The sequence below is a fragment of the Pleurodeles waltl genome, chromosome 7 (genome assembly GCF_031143425.1).
Source record: "Pleurodeles waltl isolate 20211129_DDA chromosome 7, aPleWal1.hap1.20221129, whole genome shotgun sequence".
In the NCBI taxonomy this organism is placed as follows: Eukaryota; Metazoa; Chordata; class Amphibia; order Caudata; family Salamandridae; genus Pleurodeles; species Pleurodeles waltl.
In genome coordinates, this window is record NC_090446.1 from 1,391,061,468 (window position 1) to 1,391,078,926 (window position 17,459).

Below are 17,459 nucleotides of genomic sequence, written 5' to 3' on the forward strand. Positions count from 1 at the left end.
TACACTGCATAGACTAATTCCAGCACACAACACCACTGTTGCAGTCATTCCTTTCATGAGAAAGGACAAAGCAAGAAAGGATCCATTTAGCAAGGGCCTGTTTAGTTTGAGGAGCACCTCTATTTACCTGTCATTAGGTTACACATAATGAATCTGTCTTTCTGGAACGTTTCTGTACGCTTTAAGTAAAACTTTAGGTACCTTTTAATGTCCAAGGAGTTCAAAGACCTTTTTAAGTGGAACTATTAAAGCAACTTCAGCCTGAATTGAGAATTTTGCTCCTAGAATAACCTGATCTTGGAAGAAACTAAAGTATGAATCCCTGAATGAAAACACCTGCATTTCGCCCACTGGGCGTGAACATGTGATACCCAAAAGAAAAGCCATTTTCCATTTCAAGTGCTAGTCTGAGAATATATAAATAGGTTCAAAGGATGATTCAATCAATGCTAATAACAATGTGTTTAACTCCCATGTTAGTAACATTTTCATCGCTGGCAAAAAAGATTAGAAGAAACCGCTTATAAAGCAACAAAAAGTGATGGTTGTTCAACTGTCTTGCAACAGTAAGACATAACTGCCAAATAGAATAAATGAACATCAGTTGTGCTACTGATAAGGGAGAAACTGGTGTGCAGCCATCTTAGAGGTCAAAATTCATGGATTGAGCCCAAAGGAAGAATGTCCTCCATTTCATAATATGTCTTTAGAGTTGACGGGGACTTTACAGTTTGTAACATTTTCTTGCATCCATCAGGAATACCCACATTCCAAATCCTGAACAAAACTGTGAGCTGCAGTGACTGAAGATCATGTTGCAGAAACTGTGTATTATGATCTTTCAATAGAAAAGGGTGCACCTAGTGCTGCATTGGGATCTTCGACATGGTTTACAGCTCTGAAATCGGTGCTTCCTCAGCAACATTGAAGCAAAAGCAAGGATAATGAGTTCTCATTTCGTGAAGAATCCTGTGCACCAGAGAAATTGGAGGAATGGGTTAAGTGAAAAATCCTCTATAATGCTCTTGAAACGCTCCTCTGCTAGATTCTGGAAAGGACCACCAGCTCCCAAGCAAAAAAAGACCTAAGGCAGAGAGAGTGTAGGGCACCCATAGACTCCGCTATGTCTGTATTCTTTTTGATTTTCAAGAACATCTGGTAGACCTGATGGCTGAATAGAGGTACGCCATCAAGAGGTACTGTTGCACCATGGGCTTAAACCATGAGTAGTTGAGATGTTTGGTGATGTGCATACTGAGTGGGAGTTGAAAGGGAGTATGGCTGCCAGAGTTTCCGATGACCAGGAGCCTCTCAGTGAGCTGAGAGTTGATACAGACAGAGGCCCTGATTCTGACCTTGGCTGACGGCGGAGGCCGTCCGCCAAGGTACCGCCGCCAAATGACCGCACCGCGGTCAGAAGACCGCGGCGGCCATTCAGACGTTTCCTCTGGGCCGGCGGGCGCTCTCCAAAAGAGCGCCCGCCGGCCCAGAGGAAATGCCCCTGCAACGAGGACGCCGGCTCAGAATTGAGCCGGCGTAGTTGCAGGGGTGCGACGGGTGCAGTTGCACCCGTCGCGTATTTCAGTGTCTGCAGTCTCTTACGGGGGCCCCTGCAGTGCCCATGCCATTGGCCCCGCGGCACCCCCTACCGCCATCCTGTTCATGGCGGGTTTCCCGCCATGAACAGTAGGGGGTGTCTGAATCCCCATGGCGGCGGAGCGCGCTCCGCCGCCATGGAGGATTCCCCCGAGCAGCGGAAAGTTGGCGGGAGACCGCCGACTTTCCGCTTCTGGCCGCGGTCAGAATGCTCGTGGGAGCACCGCCAGCCTGTTGGCGGTGCTCCCGTGGTCGGTGGCCCTGGCGGCCACCGGCCGCCAGGGTCAGAATGACCCCCAGAGTGTGTTGCCATAGTTTAGTTCTCTGAGCCAGAGAGATGGTTCTACAGGAACTGAGCAGGAGCCATCTGAAGATCTTTCTGAAGCTGGTGACTCTGGGCATGCAGGTGGTGAACTTAATCTGGGTACTGGGACTGTTGTCGGAGAGGATGAGCTGACTCAGCGTAAGAAACAATGATGATTCAGTGAGTTTGGATGATGTTGACAAGCAGTGCCATGTCGTTGCTGACCAGCGTGGAGTGAGTGAGAATCCTTGGAGCGCTCTGTAGATCAGCACAGGAGTACAGTGTCAGGCTGGCTGACTGGCTGGGACTGGTAAGGAAGGAGCTGATTTACCGGAGAGTGGGTCCAGGTATTCCAGCTTCGTGGATGGCGTGGATGAGGGTGGGCTGGGAGGTGGCATTGACTGTGGCTGAAATGTCCAGCAGGATGAGTGTTGCAGTGTCTCCTTTCTCCATGATCAGTCAGATGTCGTCAGTGGCAGTGACAAGGTCGGTCTCGGTGCTATGGCAGGGTCTGAAACTGGAGGAGATTGTTGTTGAGATGTTTGCTCAGTTGTTTGTTGACAGGTTTTTCCAGGTCTTTAGCCCAGTAGGGTAGCAAGGAGATTGGTCAGTAGTTTGCCATAATCTACAGGTCTGCTGAGAGTTGCACCTTCTGGTACCAGAGCGTCCTTTTGCAGCGGATGGTGAGGCAGGCTTAACAGGTTATTTCTGAGTGCTCTGCAGAGAAGCATAGGTTGCAGACCTCATGTCGGTCAGCCCAGGAATATTTCTGGGCTGACCGACATGAGGTCTGCAACCTATGCCTCTCCGCAGAGCACTCAGAAATAACCTGTTAAGCCTGCCTCACCATCCGCTGCAAAAGAACGCTCTGGTACCAGATGGGGCAACTCCATTTCATATCTGCCAGGCAGATATGAAATGGACTATGCTTTCCATAACACAATCCTACATGCAGTTCTTGAGGGAATCCTCAACCAACCCAGTAGGAGAATATGTAAGTATCTCTGGCTTGAACCATCAATTCCAAAGTCCCATTGGTACAAATAGAAGCTTTCTCGATGCAATATTGCTGTTTTTGTCATAGTTCTGGAAGAGGGAACTGCAGAGCCCCAATTTGAGCTGAGAACAAAAATAACCCAGTGTATTTATACGCTTCGACTTTGGAGCAGGCTCACAAATATCTGAGCCTGTTGGTGAAAGAAAACATTCTGCACTAAGGTAGGAGTCACAACAGGTCTTGTGACACAAACTTCTTCTAAGAAAAACAAGTTGCAAAGTCCAGGCTCAACGATAAATGGCAGGAGTACGCAGAGGAAGTGTGTCTACAGCCACACATGCTACTAACAGAAGAACTCTTGTCCAGCATTTGGCTCCAGTGGCACAATTCATCTAATTGAAACCTACTGTACAGGAGTCTGTGGCTGCATCCATCAGGAACATAATTTTATTTCAGCTACCTTTCAACTAGCCTTTGCTTGATTTTATCTTTTTTTATCTTCGTCAATCAAAGGAGATATTTCATGACACCGCTGACAATTAGAGAATTGTGAGAGAATTGCTGAAGCTTTGGCTATCTTTATTGAGCTGGCAACTGAACAGTACCTCTTTTGCATGTAAAATCCCACTTTCTACCCTTATTGTTTAAAGGTGCACAAGGGGTCACATGATTTTTGGGTTGTCTCTGCGCTGCAGCTGAAATGATTAAATCGGTCTTCACTTAATTACAGAAACCAGCTGGTGAGTGACTAGCGACTGTCATTTTTGTCAATCTTTTTATCACTTGTGGAGACAGTGGCTTGATTTTCCTTATGAGGGTTTCCTCTTCCCAGACATGATCCAGAATCAGCTTTCTTGCTTTTTCTTTAAAGTTGAACACTGACATAGTCCTGTCTGTCTGAAGGCTTATGTGTCATAGATGTAGTAGTGTTGTCTGGCGGATAGCACTATATCAGGATCTGTGCTGCGGTTTGGTATAACAAGAAGCAACTGTGGATACACAGTCATAGAACCTGGTGCTGAGGATAACATAGAAGATACCAAACCAGAAGACTGGGATTGGGCAGTCGGTTATATGTGGTAAATCATGTTTCGTTGAGATGTAAGCATGTCTAAATGCAGTCATCATTGCTAGAGCAACAAAATGTCTGTCATCACTATTATAAGGCAAGAAAGAAGGCTCAACTCACTGTTGATGGCTTTTACGATATTCAGCTTTTTTTTGTCTGAATTTATAATGACATTTTATCTTTAAGGCCTTTGAAGTTTTCACAGCCTTAGAATTACAGACTTTCACTTCAGAATAATTATCATCATTATCCAACAGGAAAGCCTGTAATTCTGAAGGAAGCGGATCCTTTTAAGAATGTTTTTAGACATTCATCTGCCATTCCAGACAAAGAAAATTACAACATTTTCTCCAGTAGGGGGGAACACACTAGAAGAGAATGGTAAGACTGCAGTATAACTATTGATGGAATTGGTGAAGTTGCAAATGGCCAAGAGACTGTGATGACAGATCTAGATGTGGATGGCGGAGCAGTCACACGAGATGTCATTGAAGAGGAAAAATAGTTTTCTTGTGTCAACCCTCATTGGCAAATTCTTTGTCAACAAACCTGCTTATGAAGAAGTGGGAGTTTTACCAGCAGGAGCTTATGTCCATAGATATATAGGCAAAGACACCAACTACGTCAACACTGTAAATTGATTAGATGGGATTTTTATCAACAGTGTTGATTACACTCTGGAATTTTAGACTATAAGGATGCTTAGTTTTCCTAGCATGAATTCAAGGACTAGAAGCCTTCTGATGCATTTCCTACAGGGAACAAGATTCTGTGTAGTTGTGAATACATTCTGAGAAAATAATGAAAATTAAGTAATCATTTTCTTTTGACTGGAGCAGTTGTCAGGAGTTATCCACATACTGACACGGGTTCAAATTCTGGCAGTTGGAGCCTCTGAGCGTAGTAAAAATGGGTACATTTCTGTCCGATTGGCCAGACTTCAGGTCAGGTAACACTGGTTACTAGAGTTGCCAGATTAAGGACAGGGAAGTATTCAAGCATGTGAATCTATGTATCATTCGATTCTGAAGAACGGTGCTTGGTTAGTTGCACTTTCAAGACATTAAAATTGCCTACACGTATTCAGTTGAATGCAACAGAACTCTCCTATCACAGAACAAGGCAGAGTACATGCAATTTGAAAGGAAGATGTGTCTATGTTTTAGTTAGATGTGTCCTTACAATGACCAGGAACCAAAAGCTTTTTCCACTGTAGCAGGTTTCATACGCAAGTATTGGGATACTATATTAAAACTAATAATGTTATATCTCTGTAGGTGAGAGATACAAAGTTTCATTCTTGGACATTTTGAAATACTTATTCCTAGCCCAATTATTGATAAAGATAGATTTGTACTAAATGTTTTGCAAAAGGTACTTTTAAAAGGTCACCTTTTGATCAGGGAGAAGCCTATTTGCATAATCCGCTGAAACCCAGAAACTGAATAAGATCTCTTGATGAGGTGAGCACTTCCTCAGAACTCAAACAAAGTCTTGGGTTCGGAGAGGTGTTCTGTTCCTCTGACAGAATGACCATCCGGGAGGTGTCCAGAACTTAGTTCACCTCAAAGAGGACTATCCTGTTACAGACAGATGTAACCAACACCTACGCCTACCTGCACCTTTGTCCCTCTAGTCAGCCAGACATCAATCCCAGTGGGAGAGAAGCTACCCTCAAAACCAGTTTTGAGTGACAAGAGAGATAGTGTTACTCATTTCCGTGGCCACACCTTTGTGAGGGTACAGGAGAACTGCACAGAAGAAGGAAGGATCTGTCATGTTGGATTTAGGTATTGAGGGTATGCAGTAGGGCATACACGAACTGCTGCAAAGATGGGCAGGGTTACCCCTAGGAATTTTTCCTTAATGGATTGGAAGGGGATAGGAGTCAACCCCTCCCACAACTAGTACCAGTCATAATCATCTAGAATGGCCAGATCATTTGCTGCTTTAAAATATAGTGCTACCATGGAATTTACGCTGTTGCTCAGTATATTAGTTTGCCTTCAAACTTGACATATGGAGGAGAGGTAGGTATACACTATGTTGCGCACACACAGAGTTGATTCAACCGTGGCTTGGGTGACATGCAATAACAGGATAGCAGAGAGTCTAAAGCACAGAATTTTTTTCCTAGATACAACACTAAGGCCTGTGCCACGGCTGGTGTTTTCACCAGGTGAAGTCTTTTCTTTCCAATACAATCCACAATTTTGATGGAGTTCACGCACTTTCTGGGTTGTTCCTTAAAAGTCATGGAGGAAGCACTGCTGCTCTGATGTTATGGGAAGGCGAAACGTCTTTGTCTGGTGCTCTTTCAAGCAAAGCGTGAAATGTAGGAATATTGTCTGGTGTGGAACTCAACTAAGACTGGGTTTCAATTGCCATTATGTTGGTAATCTTGCTATTATATTGATAATCTTGAATGTAGCTTTCTGTGGTTGTCACCATCAGCATCTGGGTCCATGTCTTGGTTTTCTGGAACATTATCCATTGAAAGGGACTGCCTGACCAGCTGTGGAGAATGTCATTGAGACACCACCAGAGGTTTTACTCTTGTGCTGAGGATCCTGGCCATCTGCAGTTCAAATGAACCTCAGACAAAACTGGCAAAGTCACATTGACAGTGAAACTCATATCTATTGTAACTCCTCGGGTGTTCATAGATATCTTGATAATGAGGATACAACTCATTCTGATAATACTCTGTGAAACATTGAACTTTCAACTTTTGCGGACAGTACAATGCCTGAGATTGCTCCTCATTGAAACTCTCTTCTTAAATCTCATCTTCATTGCTTTCCAAAATGTGGGGGGAAGTGTGATACTTTCAGGAGGGAAGGATGATGTACAAGACAAAATGGTATTTCCTGAGCTGGCAGAATAGAAACACTCCCAAAACTCAAATCCAAGCTCCCGGCCCCCAATGGTGGGAAGAACGTTGACATGGAAGGCACATCAAGCAAAAGGGTGGCCATCAATGACGAGGTGGTGACCACTGTGAACGAGGCTATCAAAGATAGGATGAGATCCCACTACCATTGAAGAGGAAGCCATAGACAGAGAGGTAGTTTGACAACAGTGCCTGTGGAACAGATGACTTGACCATCCTTATCAACAAGATTAGCAACAGCGTCAATTTATAAGAAACAGTAGATATCTGCCATTTTCACACCACTTTTGTAGACGTCAGACAAGCAGAGGCTACATCAAGTGAGTTAAGCTGCTTTTTTTAAGCAGAAGAACATCTGAAAAGAACCTATTTAATGGGAAACTAAGGCACCCCCAAGTGCTTTCTTTTTTGTGCCTTTTTTGTAGGAGATCCCAAAACGTCACTTCTCACAGAATTGTCCCATTAGGAGAAGGCATTGATAGAGCAGAGGAAAGCTAGGTCATAATTATGTAGCTTTAAACATGAAAATGTCACATTTTGAAGCCTGCTTTCTGGGTTACGACAGTAAATGCACTTGAGGTGTAAGAAAAACCTGTTTTTTAAAATCACAGGATGACAAGTCCTAGAAGAAAATATGTTTTCCTCTTTCTGAGAAAGGCACTTTGTGACTGAAATTTCACCTTGCACAGAAAGAAAATACCCTGAAGAAATTCACTATGAACCAGAGAATGAAGCTGGGCTGGGTATTCACCCACTAAAACTCAAATGGTGAAAATCTCAATTTTGTCAGGTTAATGTAGAGCAAAGCTCTGTTTGGGAATTATATTACACTGGATGTGTGGTAATACATGTAAGTTATAATGGCCTCTAGGGGGAATGAGACTAGAGTGGTTGTACTGGCTGAAATAATTTTTTGATATTTTACAAAATGAAGGAAAGACAATTCTGGAAATGGGGAATGCCTGCAACTCCAGCACATTTATGTGAAAGCATTGCTCCAAGGTGGATGAAACGTCTTGTGCTGTCATCTGCCCCAGATGAACACCTCAACCAAAAAGGGATGCATTTGTAACTACAGTTGCCTGTGACTTTGTGGGCTGACAGAATAACATACTGCGAGCCTAGAAGATCACATGCATCACTGAGGTCCGGAAGGGAAGATTAGGAGATCATCACTCAAGACTAGATTGTCCTCTCAAGAAACAAGGAAGGGCCCTTACATAATGTGTGTGGCACCAACACCATACACAAGGCCATCACGCCCAACAAGCAGATTAACTGTTTCAGAAAACATATGTTTTAATATCTGGAATTCTTTGATAAGGATGCAAAGCTGTCATGTAGGTTGGGTCCAACATTACACCACTTAAACTCAGGATCTATTTGGAGAAGAGATGGGACTGAATATTGATGGAGAAGACCAGTTCATGCCAAAGGGCCATGGTGTGCTGCAGGTCACGGCCACAGCAGGAGACCAGCTTTCTCCAGTCATTCATCCAAGTATGAAAAAACAGACTCTTGATCCCTTGAGTGAAGCTGCCACCACAGCTAGTACCTTAGAAAAGACTCACCGAGCAATAATGAGATCAAATGATTGTACATTAGGCTGGTAGTGCTGGGACCCCGCTATGCTTCAGGGATAACACCTGTGACCAGGAAGGAATGGAAAAGGGAAATAGATGTCCAGGAAACTTTGAGGCACCATCAACTGCCTGCATTGAGTGCCATGGGCACCTGGCTCAAAGTCCGATTTTTAAATTTGTCCCTCCATATGAAAGGCTTGAGTAGCCTCAAGAATAAAATGTTTTTGCTCTCTCCTCCATGCAAACCACATCTTTGGCTCTCTCACTCAGCAGAGCAAGTACCTATTTTTCTAACATGGCAGTGTACGCTGTAGAGCACTTCTTTCCAGAAGTTATGTAGTGAAAGTGTGGAGGACGAAAAAGCTATGATGTAGACTTGGGGATACGCTGAATTACCCAGCAATCCCTTGTAATCATCTCTCAACTGCATTAAAAAAAAAAACAAGAACGGATGCTAGCACACCAGATGTTACCATATATATAACCGAATGTTAAGACATCAGGAGCCGGTAAAGCCACATCTGGAATCCTGTGGCACACCTGCAGCACTGGAAAGTTATTGCCAGGGGAAAAGTATTCAGCCACTTTGCTACCAGGATGGGTATTTATAAGATGAGGAGTATAGAGAAAGCCCCTCTTATATCAATTCCTTTTCAAATGAAATTCTGGGCTGGGGCTCAAAATATTCCAGTCTTCAAAGAGGGCGATAGGAGTGATCCAAAAAGTTATAGACCTATAAGCCTTCTAGACAATCTCCAAAAAGTTTTTGTTCCCAGCTTCTCTTTAAGCTCAAGGACTGGCTAATTGAAGCCAAAACTGTATCTCCCTTTCAGGCAGGTTTCTGGTGTAATATTGGCACCATAGATCAAGTGCTTCGATTTCTCGTTATTATCTGAAAATGTGTTCTTGTGAAAGACCACCTTTACGTGTTTTTTGTTGATCTTAGGGCCGTGTTTGACTTGGACCCCAGACATAACCTCTGGGAAGTTCTTGGCAATCTGGGAGACCTCCCTCCCCCGGACATCTTAGCTATTCTTATCAGGCTCCACCAATCGAATTGTTCGAGGGTGAGGTAGGGCTCGGGTGGCAAGCTGACAGACACCATTCCTGTACACCGGAGTGTTCACCAAGGCTGTGTATTGGCATCTAATAATAAAATAATAATAAATTTAAAAAAAAAAAAAAAAAAAATTACCTGTGCTGCCGCAGCCAGCCACCTCGCTTCTTTTCTCTCCTGATGGTGCCCCAGCAGTCCCTGGGACACCAGCATAGGCTCCCAAAGCAATTCTGGTAGTGCTCTCATGCTATACCTAGTATGAGAGCAGCACCAGGATTGGTCTGAGCTGCTTGGTCTGCCGCTCAGACATGCATTGAAGTCTGAGCTGTTTCTAGAGAAATCAAAGTGCACAGGTCAGTTGGACCGGCCTAAGACAGCTGGCCAAACTGACATACGCACTTAAGTGCACTCCACTTCACTTCTTCCCCCCCCCATTGCTCAGCATATCCCTCCCTGCACATGCTGGCTCAGCCAGTAGCTGAAAAATAAAACAATAGTAAAATATTATTTTATTTCTCAGTTACTGTCTCTTAGCCAGTGCGGCGACGATCCTTCACCATTGTGGAGGAGCCGCCGCAGTCTGATCAGACCTCGGCTGGTATTCTAAAAACACATAAGACTTCTCAATTGCAGGCTATTTCCCCAGTATTGAAGGTCTATAGGGCAAAAATCCAAACAGCAGCACTTTATGGTGAAGAGTTATGGGTAACTATATGAACCTTAACTCGCTACAGGAGAGGGAGCTTAAGTTCATCAAATCATTCCTCAAACTACCTCAGTCCGCCCCTTTAAAACCCATAATGATCGTTCCACTCAAAGGTATTGAAAATTTTGCTGCTCAATGATCCCTCTTTTACTGGATTATACTTTGGTCTCACGCACCTAGATGAATGGTTCACAAAACTAGGCCTTAGTCCGTTTATACCTTTCTTTAGTGCATTTACTCAAATTCCAAGGCTAGCCTAAAAAAACCTACTGGGACTTTATAGTAGGCCAGTGGCAACAATCTACCAACTTGGGATCTTTACCTGCCGCAATTTTTGTCCTACAAGCCATTTCTTAAATTTGAGGTTTACCTCGATGAGATTACCCCTCCTCTTTTGAAAAGCTTGTACACTAAAATTCACATTCAGCATCTTACCTTTAAGGGCCTTCACCAGTAAATGGTCTCCAGGTTCTTCTTCAATGACAGAGTGTAAATGATGTGGGTATAAAACGGGAGATATCAACCATTTCTTTTATCTGTCTATACTACACCGGCCCGAGGCACAAATGGATTAATCACTTGAGCCTAAATTTGGGCCTTGACAGATATTTGTTCCAGACTCCTTTCATCGGAAATCTAGAATGCTCGCTAAAAATCCTAAATAAATAAACCAACCAGAATTGCTTCACAATCCAAGTATGAGGTAAAAGATACATAACTGACCTATGTGTTCTACTTTCATGCACCATATTAGTTTGTCAATATTTCATGTGTACTCTACTGCCTCATGATGGTATGTTACTATGCATTTTATCTGTATATCAATGGATGTAGTTACTAATGCACTTTATATGCACAACCTGGGGCATCTGGACATTGTGATTACTGCTTATTCTTTCATTTGCTGCTAGGAATGTGTATTTGTTTTTATTCTGCACATTTATGGCCTTCTGGCCAAAACAGAAGTATCATTCAGGTACAATGTATTTCTACATCATACAGACAAAGAAGGCCCCTTGGTATCTGTTTTTAAAAGTAAATACATTTTTGCTAAAGGGAGTTTTTCAAAGCTAATAAGATGGGTGCTGGAGAAAAGGCTAGACTCCATTTAAGTAGGTTCAACCTTCAAAATCTTTTAAAAATCTTCTGACAGTGTCAGTTGACATTTATAATTTGCAAGCAAGACTGATCTGTGCTATTAGACAGACGTCAAACAATCTCTATGCTAAGAAAATCAGCACTCTTTTCACAACCTCCACATTAACTAGAGTTGTCATTTATACTTAAAGTGTTTCTGAAACTGACACAACTAAGCAAATCTGAACACAACATAAGTATGTAATAGGGCATTATAAAGCTTCCCATGACATGAGCAGATAAGCCCAAGCTGAAACTATTTTGGTCATACCAGGTTGCTGTTCGCATGAAGAAAATCTAATGTCCTCACTACATTTAAAACTTACCTTAATGGGTTTCAGTGGTTCCAATCCCAGCCCTAACCCTTCGTTTCCAACATCTGCATTTTTCTTGCCTCTACCACGACCTCGCCCCCTGGGCTTCTTGTTGGCATCTTGTACCACACCATGTGGTTCAACCAGGGGTCGGATCCTGGGTCTGCCCCTTGGCCTTGGTGGACCATCTCTCTTGGGCTTGGAAGGTTTTCTGCCTCTCCTCTTTGGACCATCCATGTTGTTTGGTGGGCAAAAGTCAATATCTCCCATAGGCCCAATGCTTGGCCTGCTCCGGCAGCTGGATATTAAGTCTGGGAGGAGGTCAGGCAAGCGGCGGTTGTTCAGTCTGATGTCTGCTGGAACATCTTCTTTGTCCTCATCGTCCTCAAACTCATATTCTTGGGCATAGTTTTTTTTCGGGGGCTGAAAAGAAGGTTCACGTTTCTTAAGCAAATGGAAAGATGAAGTCTTAAGAAGTTTTTTGGGCTTGGAGGAGCAAAAGATGGGTGAGGTCAAGCCAGGCTTCACTTCGTTGGCTGGGGGACCATGACCTGATTGGATGAGGCCAAGCTGCTCAGTGTTGACAGTTGAAGGTAGTTCATGCTTGACAGAAACAGAATCTAATCCTAAGTGGACATTGTCCTGATTGTCATTGCCTTCAGATGTGCAGTAACTTGAATAGCTTTGGTTGCTCTGCATCATATCGTACCCACTTTTCATGGCTTCATTTCTGTCCATGCTTTGTGAGCCATCATCACCACAGCTACTCTTGGGAAACTCATCACTGCCACATGGTGGAGGGCAGAACATGTCCTCCATACCTGGAAAAAAGCTTCTCTCTTCATCCTGGAGAAGAGAGTCTGGGAAGCAGATAGAGGTTAAGGGTACAAACCGTTGCTTGGAGCCTTGAGGGCTTGGACTGTCAAACTGATCTTTGGACTCCAGCTGAGCTTGCGGCACTTGCTGGGAAGAATCACCATCCATGTGCATTGACTCTCCCCCATCTGACAACATGTGCTGCTGGGACTGCACAGAACCATTCTGGCCAAGGTGAGTATCTAAGCTGAGGTCAGGTTCCAGAAAATCTTGCATCTCCTGTGATTGAGATAACCCCTGCATGCCGTCATTCTGCGGAAGACCCTCCAAGCCATCGGACTGAAGGCCAGATTGCATCCTTTCTGTCTGCATTTCTGCCTGCATGTGTTCGGACTGCATCTGAGCCTGGAGCTGTGGTGACTGCTGATCTGTTTGGATCTGATGAGTCTCCATGAGCTGGGCCTCCATGGACTGGGAACGTGAGTGTACTTCCATGGACTGGGATCGCACATGGGCTTGCATCTGCTGGGACTGCAAGTGTGCTTCTAAAGCCTGGGACTGGAGCTGCATCTGCAGCTGGGGAGACTGAGATTCTGCCTGAATACGCTGTGATTCCATCATATGGACATCCATTGGAGTCTGGACTTTTCTCTGGTGTGCCTGTAACTGGCTTTGAGTGTGAGTGAGGACAGACTGTAGAAGTTGTGACTGCTGACTACTCGACTGGTGGGTCAAAGAGAGAGGCAGATCAGGTGAACCTTCCATCATCATTGGAGTCCCCTGTTGTCCCTGCATCATGCCGTGGGAGTCCATGGATTGGCTCTCTGCAACCATTCTGTGAGCTTGAGCTGTGTGCTCTGGTGTCTTTTGAAGGTATGAGTGAGTCTGATTCAGGTCTTTGCTGGACGTATCCATGTGTGTAGACTGAAGATGTTCAACAGATTTTTTAATGTCTTGAGCAAAGGATTCAATCCCCCCTGTCTGGTGACTGTAATGGACCACAGACGTTGCCAGCGACTCAGGGGTTGACCTAGTATTGGCATAGTCCTTATGTCTGTCTCCTTTCTTTTTATCCTTCAAACCCTGAAGAGACATTTCTAATCCTTGGTTGTCCAGATTTGAATTAGTCCTTATTACACTTTGTAAGTGGTACCTCTCTTCCGTCTTGCTCATTTCATAGCCTAAATTCTTGTTGGATCTTTCCTCGCACTCCGCTAGACTCTCTGAAGAGACTCTGGGTGGGCTCTGAGACTGCAGCAGGTGCTGGATTAGAAAGTCCTCATCATCCGTGCGTTCTGCAGACAGTAGATCAGAGTCAGATTTTGGTTTGTTATAGGAGGAAGCTCTTTCTAAGCTTGGCTGGGAGCTTTGGTAGCTCTGAGTGTGAGAAGCCTGCATGAAAGATGGGGAGAGGACTGATGTCAAATACTTTTGAGATTGCCCTGGAGAGGCAACACTAGAGCGGTTTGATGAAGGAGACTGGAGCGGCCGAATGATCTGGGAAGGGCTGGAATCAGGGAGGTTCTGTCCATGACTGACAGAGGAGTATCCTATAGACTGCCCATGACTTGACATTGCGGGTGAGTGGCAAGTGCTATAGCTGAGAGAGGGGCTGGCTGTTGGCATTCCTTGGGAGTGAGTGGGAACATAGCTCTGTGCCTGGCTAACAGAAACATGAGATTCCGACTGAACGCTGTAATTCTGAATCTGTCCAACTGATGAAAGTCCCTGCAGCTGCTCCGGGGAGTAATTCTGGTTCTGGCTGACACAGGACTGACTGCTGGTGTAGCTCTGGGATTTACTGCCACTTGTCAGGTCCTGTGCCTGGCTGGAGCTGAAACCCTGGGATTGGGTGACAGCAGACAGGTTCTGGGACTGCGTGACCGCATAGCTCTGTGACTGGCCCATTGAAAGAAGGTTCTGCGGCTGTCCTGGGGAATAGGCTTGAGACTGGCTAGAAATGACAGAGCTGGGCTTCGGTGTGGATGATGAGTAATTGTGAGTCTGTCCGGTGGTGACTATGCTTTGGCACTTTGGGGTTGCAGTGGAACGCTGTGTCTGTCTTGAGGCAGAGTAGCTCTTAGATTTGTTAGAGGAGGAGCTGGTTGAATACCCAGGGGACTGAATTATTGGTCTGTAACTTTGAGACTGCTCTTGTCGAGTCTGAGCATTCTTCTGCTGAGATCCTTCACTGCTGACTGGTGACTGGTCCCCCAGTGGACTGCAGGAAAGGGAGGAACGATGAGACATCTGCTGGTAGCTCCCCCCACAGCTTAAATAGTGTTGCAGTGAGTGGGCAGCTGCTGCTGCAGAGGGTAGTTGGGACTGAGCACTGGAGGGGCGCTGGTAATGTTTAATAACACTATCCTGGCGTGGAATCGCCCGCTCTATAGAGGAAGCAGGTGAACTGGAGAAGACAGAGGTGTTGTACAGCTGAGAGGTCTGCTCAGAAGGACCCAGAGACGAGGAAAGAAGGTTAAATTGTGAGGGCAGGTGACGAGAAGCAGACTCCTGGGCACTACGATAGGCTGAGCTTTGGGATGAGAGTCCTGAACCCAGAACAGCACTTCCAAGGCGGTCGAAGCTCAAGGAAGAAGGGACACTGGATTGGGAGGACTTGATATGAAGAAGAGGGTCGTGTGGGGAAAGAAGACCATTAGAAGTGGGGCTGAAGGTGGCATCCTGAAGGGTCAACGACGAGGTCACAGGAAAGCTTCTCCCGCTGAAGGATGCAGGGTGCTGATAGGCTGAGAGAGCAGAAGATGAGGGAAATGTACTAGATCCGGGAATGGCTCCAGAGATGAAAAGCTCAGCAGGCGCAGGGGTGTGCATGGCTGAGAAAGAGGAAGAAACAAGAAATCCATTATTAGCATCATTTCCTTTAGAGTGACACTACAAAACAAAGCACATTAACCTCATGTGATATAAGGCGCTTACAGCTCCCAAATACCTGCACTGTCTGTGTATCCCAGAGAGGTAGTTGGCTTTTAACTTCACTGTTCCCACGCACCCACTGCATCTCATCTTACGAGCCCCAGGAAAAATTTCACTAGTTTGTAATCAATAGCTAATGTCAGTTCCTGATTTATGACCCTGATTGAGGAAGCAGTTATTCTGAAGAATGACATATCTGAGGTTCCTATAGTTTATTTATAGCAGTGGGGGAGCTTCCAACAACTGAAGCATTGTAGGTAGCAGAGAAAATACCATTAGTGATGAGCCACATTCATAAAAGTCATAGACCTTGCAGACCTTATGACATTTGCACACTAGAAAGAAAGGAAAGAATGGAGAGGCACATGGGCTCAACCTTTGCATCCATGTTTAGGCATCTCCAAAGTCGTATTAGTTCTAAGTCACTATCTAATGCCTTTTGCATTCCACTATGCCAGTCCTAATACCACTGTTTTTTAGTCCCAACAACAAAAAAGCAAACGTTACTTAGTTGTAATCCATGTTCTGCATTGTTGGAGCTTCATTGATAGCTATGAACTTAAGAATATTCTTGCTCTTGTGTGGGGACTCCAAAACACTTTTTCCGTATCATAATGATAACAGATAATAGCCTATGTAAGGTTCCAGCATTTTAAAATGTTTTTCTTCCAATTAAAAGGAATACATACATAAATTCTACACTTGCTACTCACAAACTAAAAATACAAAAAAATAAGGGAAAATGCAGCCGGATTAAGTAGCATTAATGAGAAAACTGAAAAACCAACTGTTCCTTTAAGGAGCCAGCTTTGTACAGGCAGTTGCTTTACAGGCTCAGTTATTCTCAAAAGGCTTGAAGGAATACTTATTTAGAACATACTACCCTCCAACGCTTAACAAACAATTATAAAGTTGTCTGTTAAGAGTTAATCTATCTATTCAGTGACTGCTTAGACGCAGGAAATCCTGAATGAAAAAGCCATAGCTGAAAAGCAACTGGTTAGACTTCCTCCGATCTGTTGACTTTTACAAAAAAAAAGTGCAAGACATCCTAACATTTAGAGAGATGTGAGATGCGCTCTGAAAAATATCCACAAAGACATAGCTATATTAATGTGGGATTTGGAGATGACTGTAGGTACAAACGAGGGCTGGGTTCTCATCACTATTCTGGTGAAGTGCAAAACCTGAAGTACAATGATTGAAAGGACAGAAGTATTGTCTTCTAGGAAAGCTGTTTTCCAAGGAAGAACCTGCAATAAAGTTGTATTTATCATTTCATAAGGCAGAGCCATTAATTTAGACAGACAAACACAATTTAACTTTAAAAGAGTGGAAGGTTTTGATTTGAGGAACAACTTTCTGCGATCCCTCGAAGAAATATTTTATGGCCAGAATAGTCAATAAACATTTCTTGAACGGACGTTTCAGTTAGCCATACTAGCTGCAAATGTACTGCTGAGCAAAGGAAGTGTCATTTTGACTTCACCACATACATGAGATAAGTCAGAGCTACCTCCTTTTGCCAGGTTTTTGGGTGTACATTCTACAGTCGACACTGTATGCATCAATCAATCAAACATTAATGGAGTGCAGCAAATCACCCGTGAGGGTCTCGAGGTGCTGAATAATCTCCTCCATTTGTCTGCATAAGGCAGCATAGTGGCTAGCTTCTACACATCTCACAAAATGCCCATGCAGGATTAAGGCACATTCTGGTGTATGTATCGTACAAATTCAGGAGCAATGCTGCCAAGTGCCATAATGTTAGATTCGAAAGAAAATCTGGTCAGTGGACTCTGAAAACTCTTTTGTTCTTTCTGTTGTCTGGAACTAATCCGTGCTCTAACAGTGACAGGGTCATTTTTTAACAATCGGGATTATCCTGGCCCTGGAACCTTTCTGTTAGGTCATTGTCAAAATTATCAGAGGAAGAAAGAGGATCAAAGAGGATCAAAGAGCACTGCCCACTAATCCTGGTTCTTGGAGTTTTGGATCATAATTTGGGGAACATCCTCTTGAGTTAGGAACCCCCTGGAAAACAGACTGCCTT

At 44.2% G+C, this 17,459-nt stretch overlaps 1 protein-coding gene across 1 annotated transcript in view; it reads right to left on the reverse strand.

The window, feature by feature from the left end:
* Positions 1–17,459, reverse strand: part of PRR12 (proline rich 12) — a 420,401-nt gene that overhangs the window by 232,871 nt on the left and 170,071 nt on the right. Inside the window, exon 4 of the mRNA XM_069200974.1 lies at positions 11,669–15,306. Within this exon, the coding sequence (XP_069057075.1) occupies positions 11,669–15,306 (3,638 nt within the window). The remainder of the gene's footprint in view (positions 1–11,668; positions 15,307–17,459) is intronic.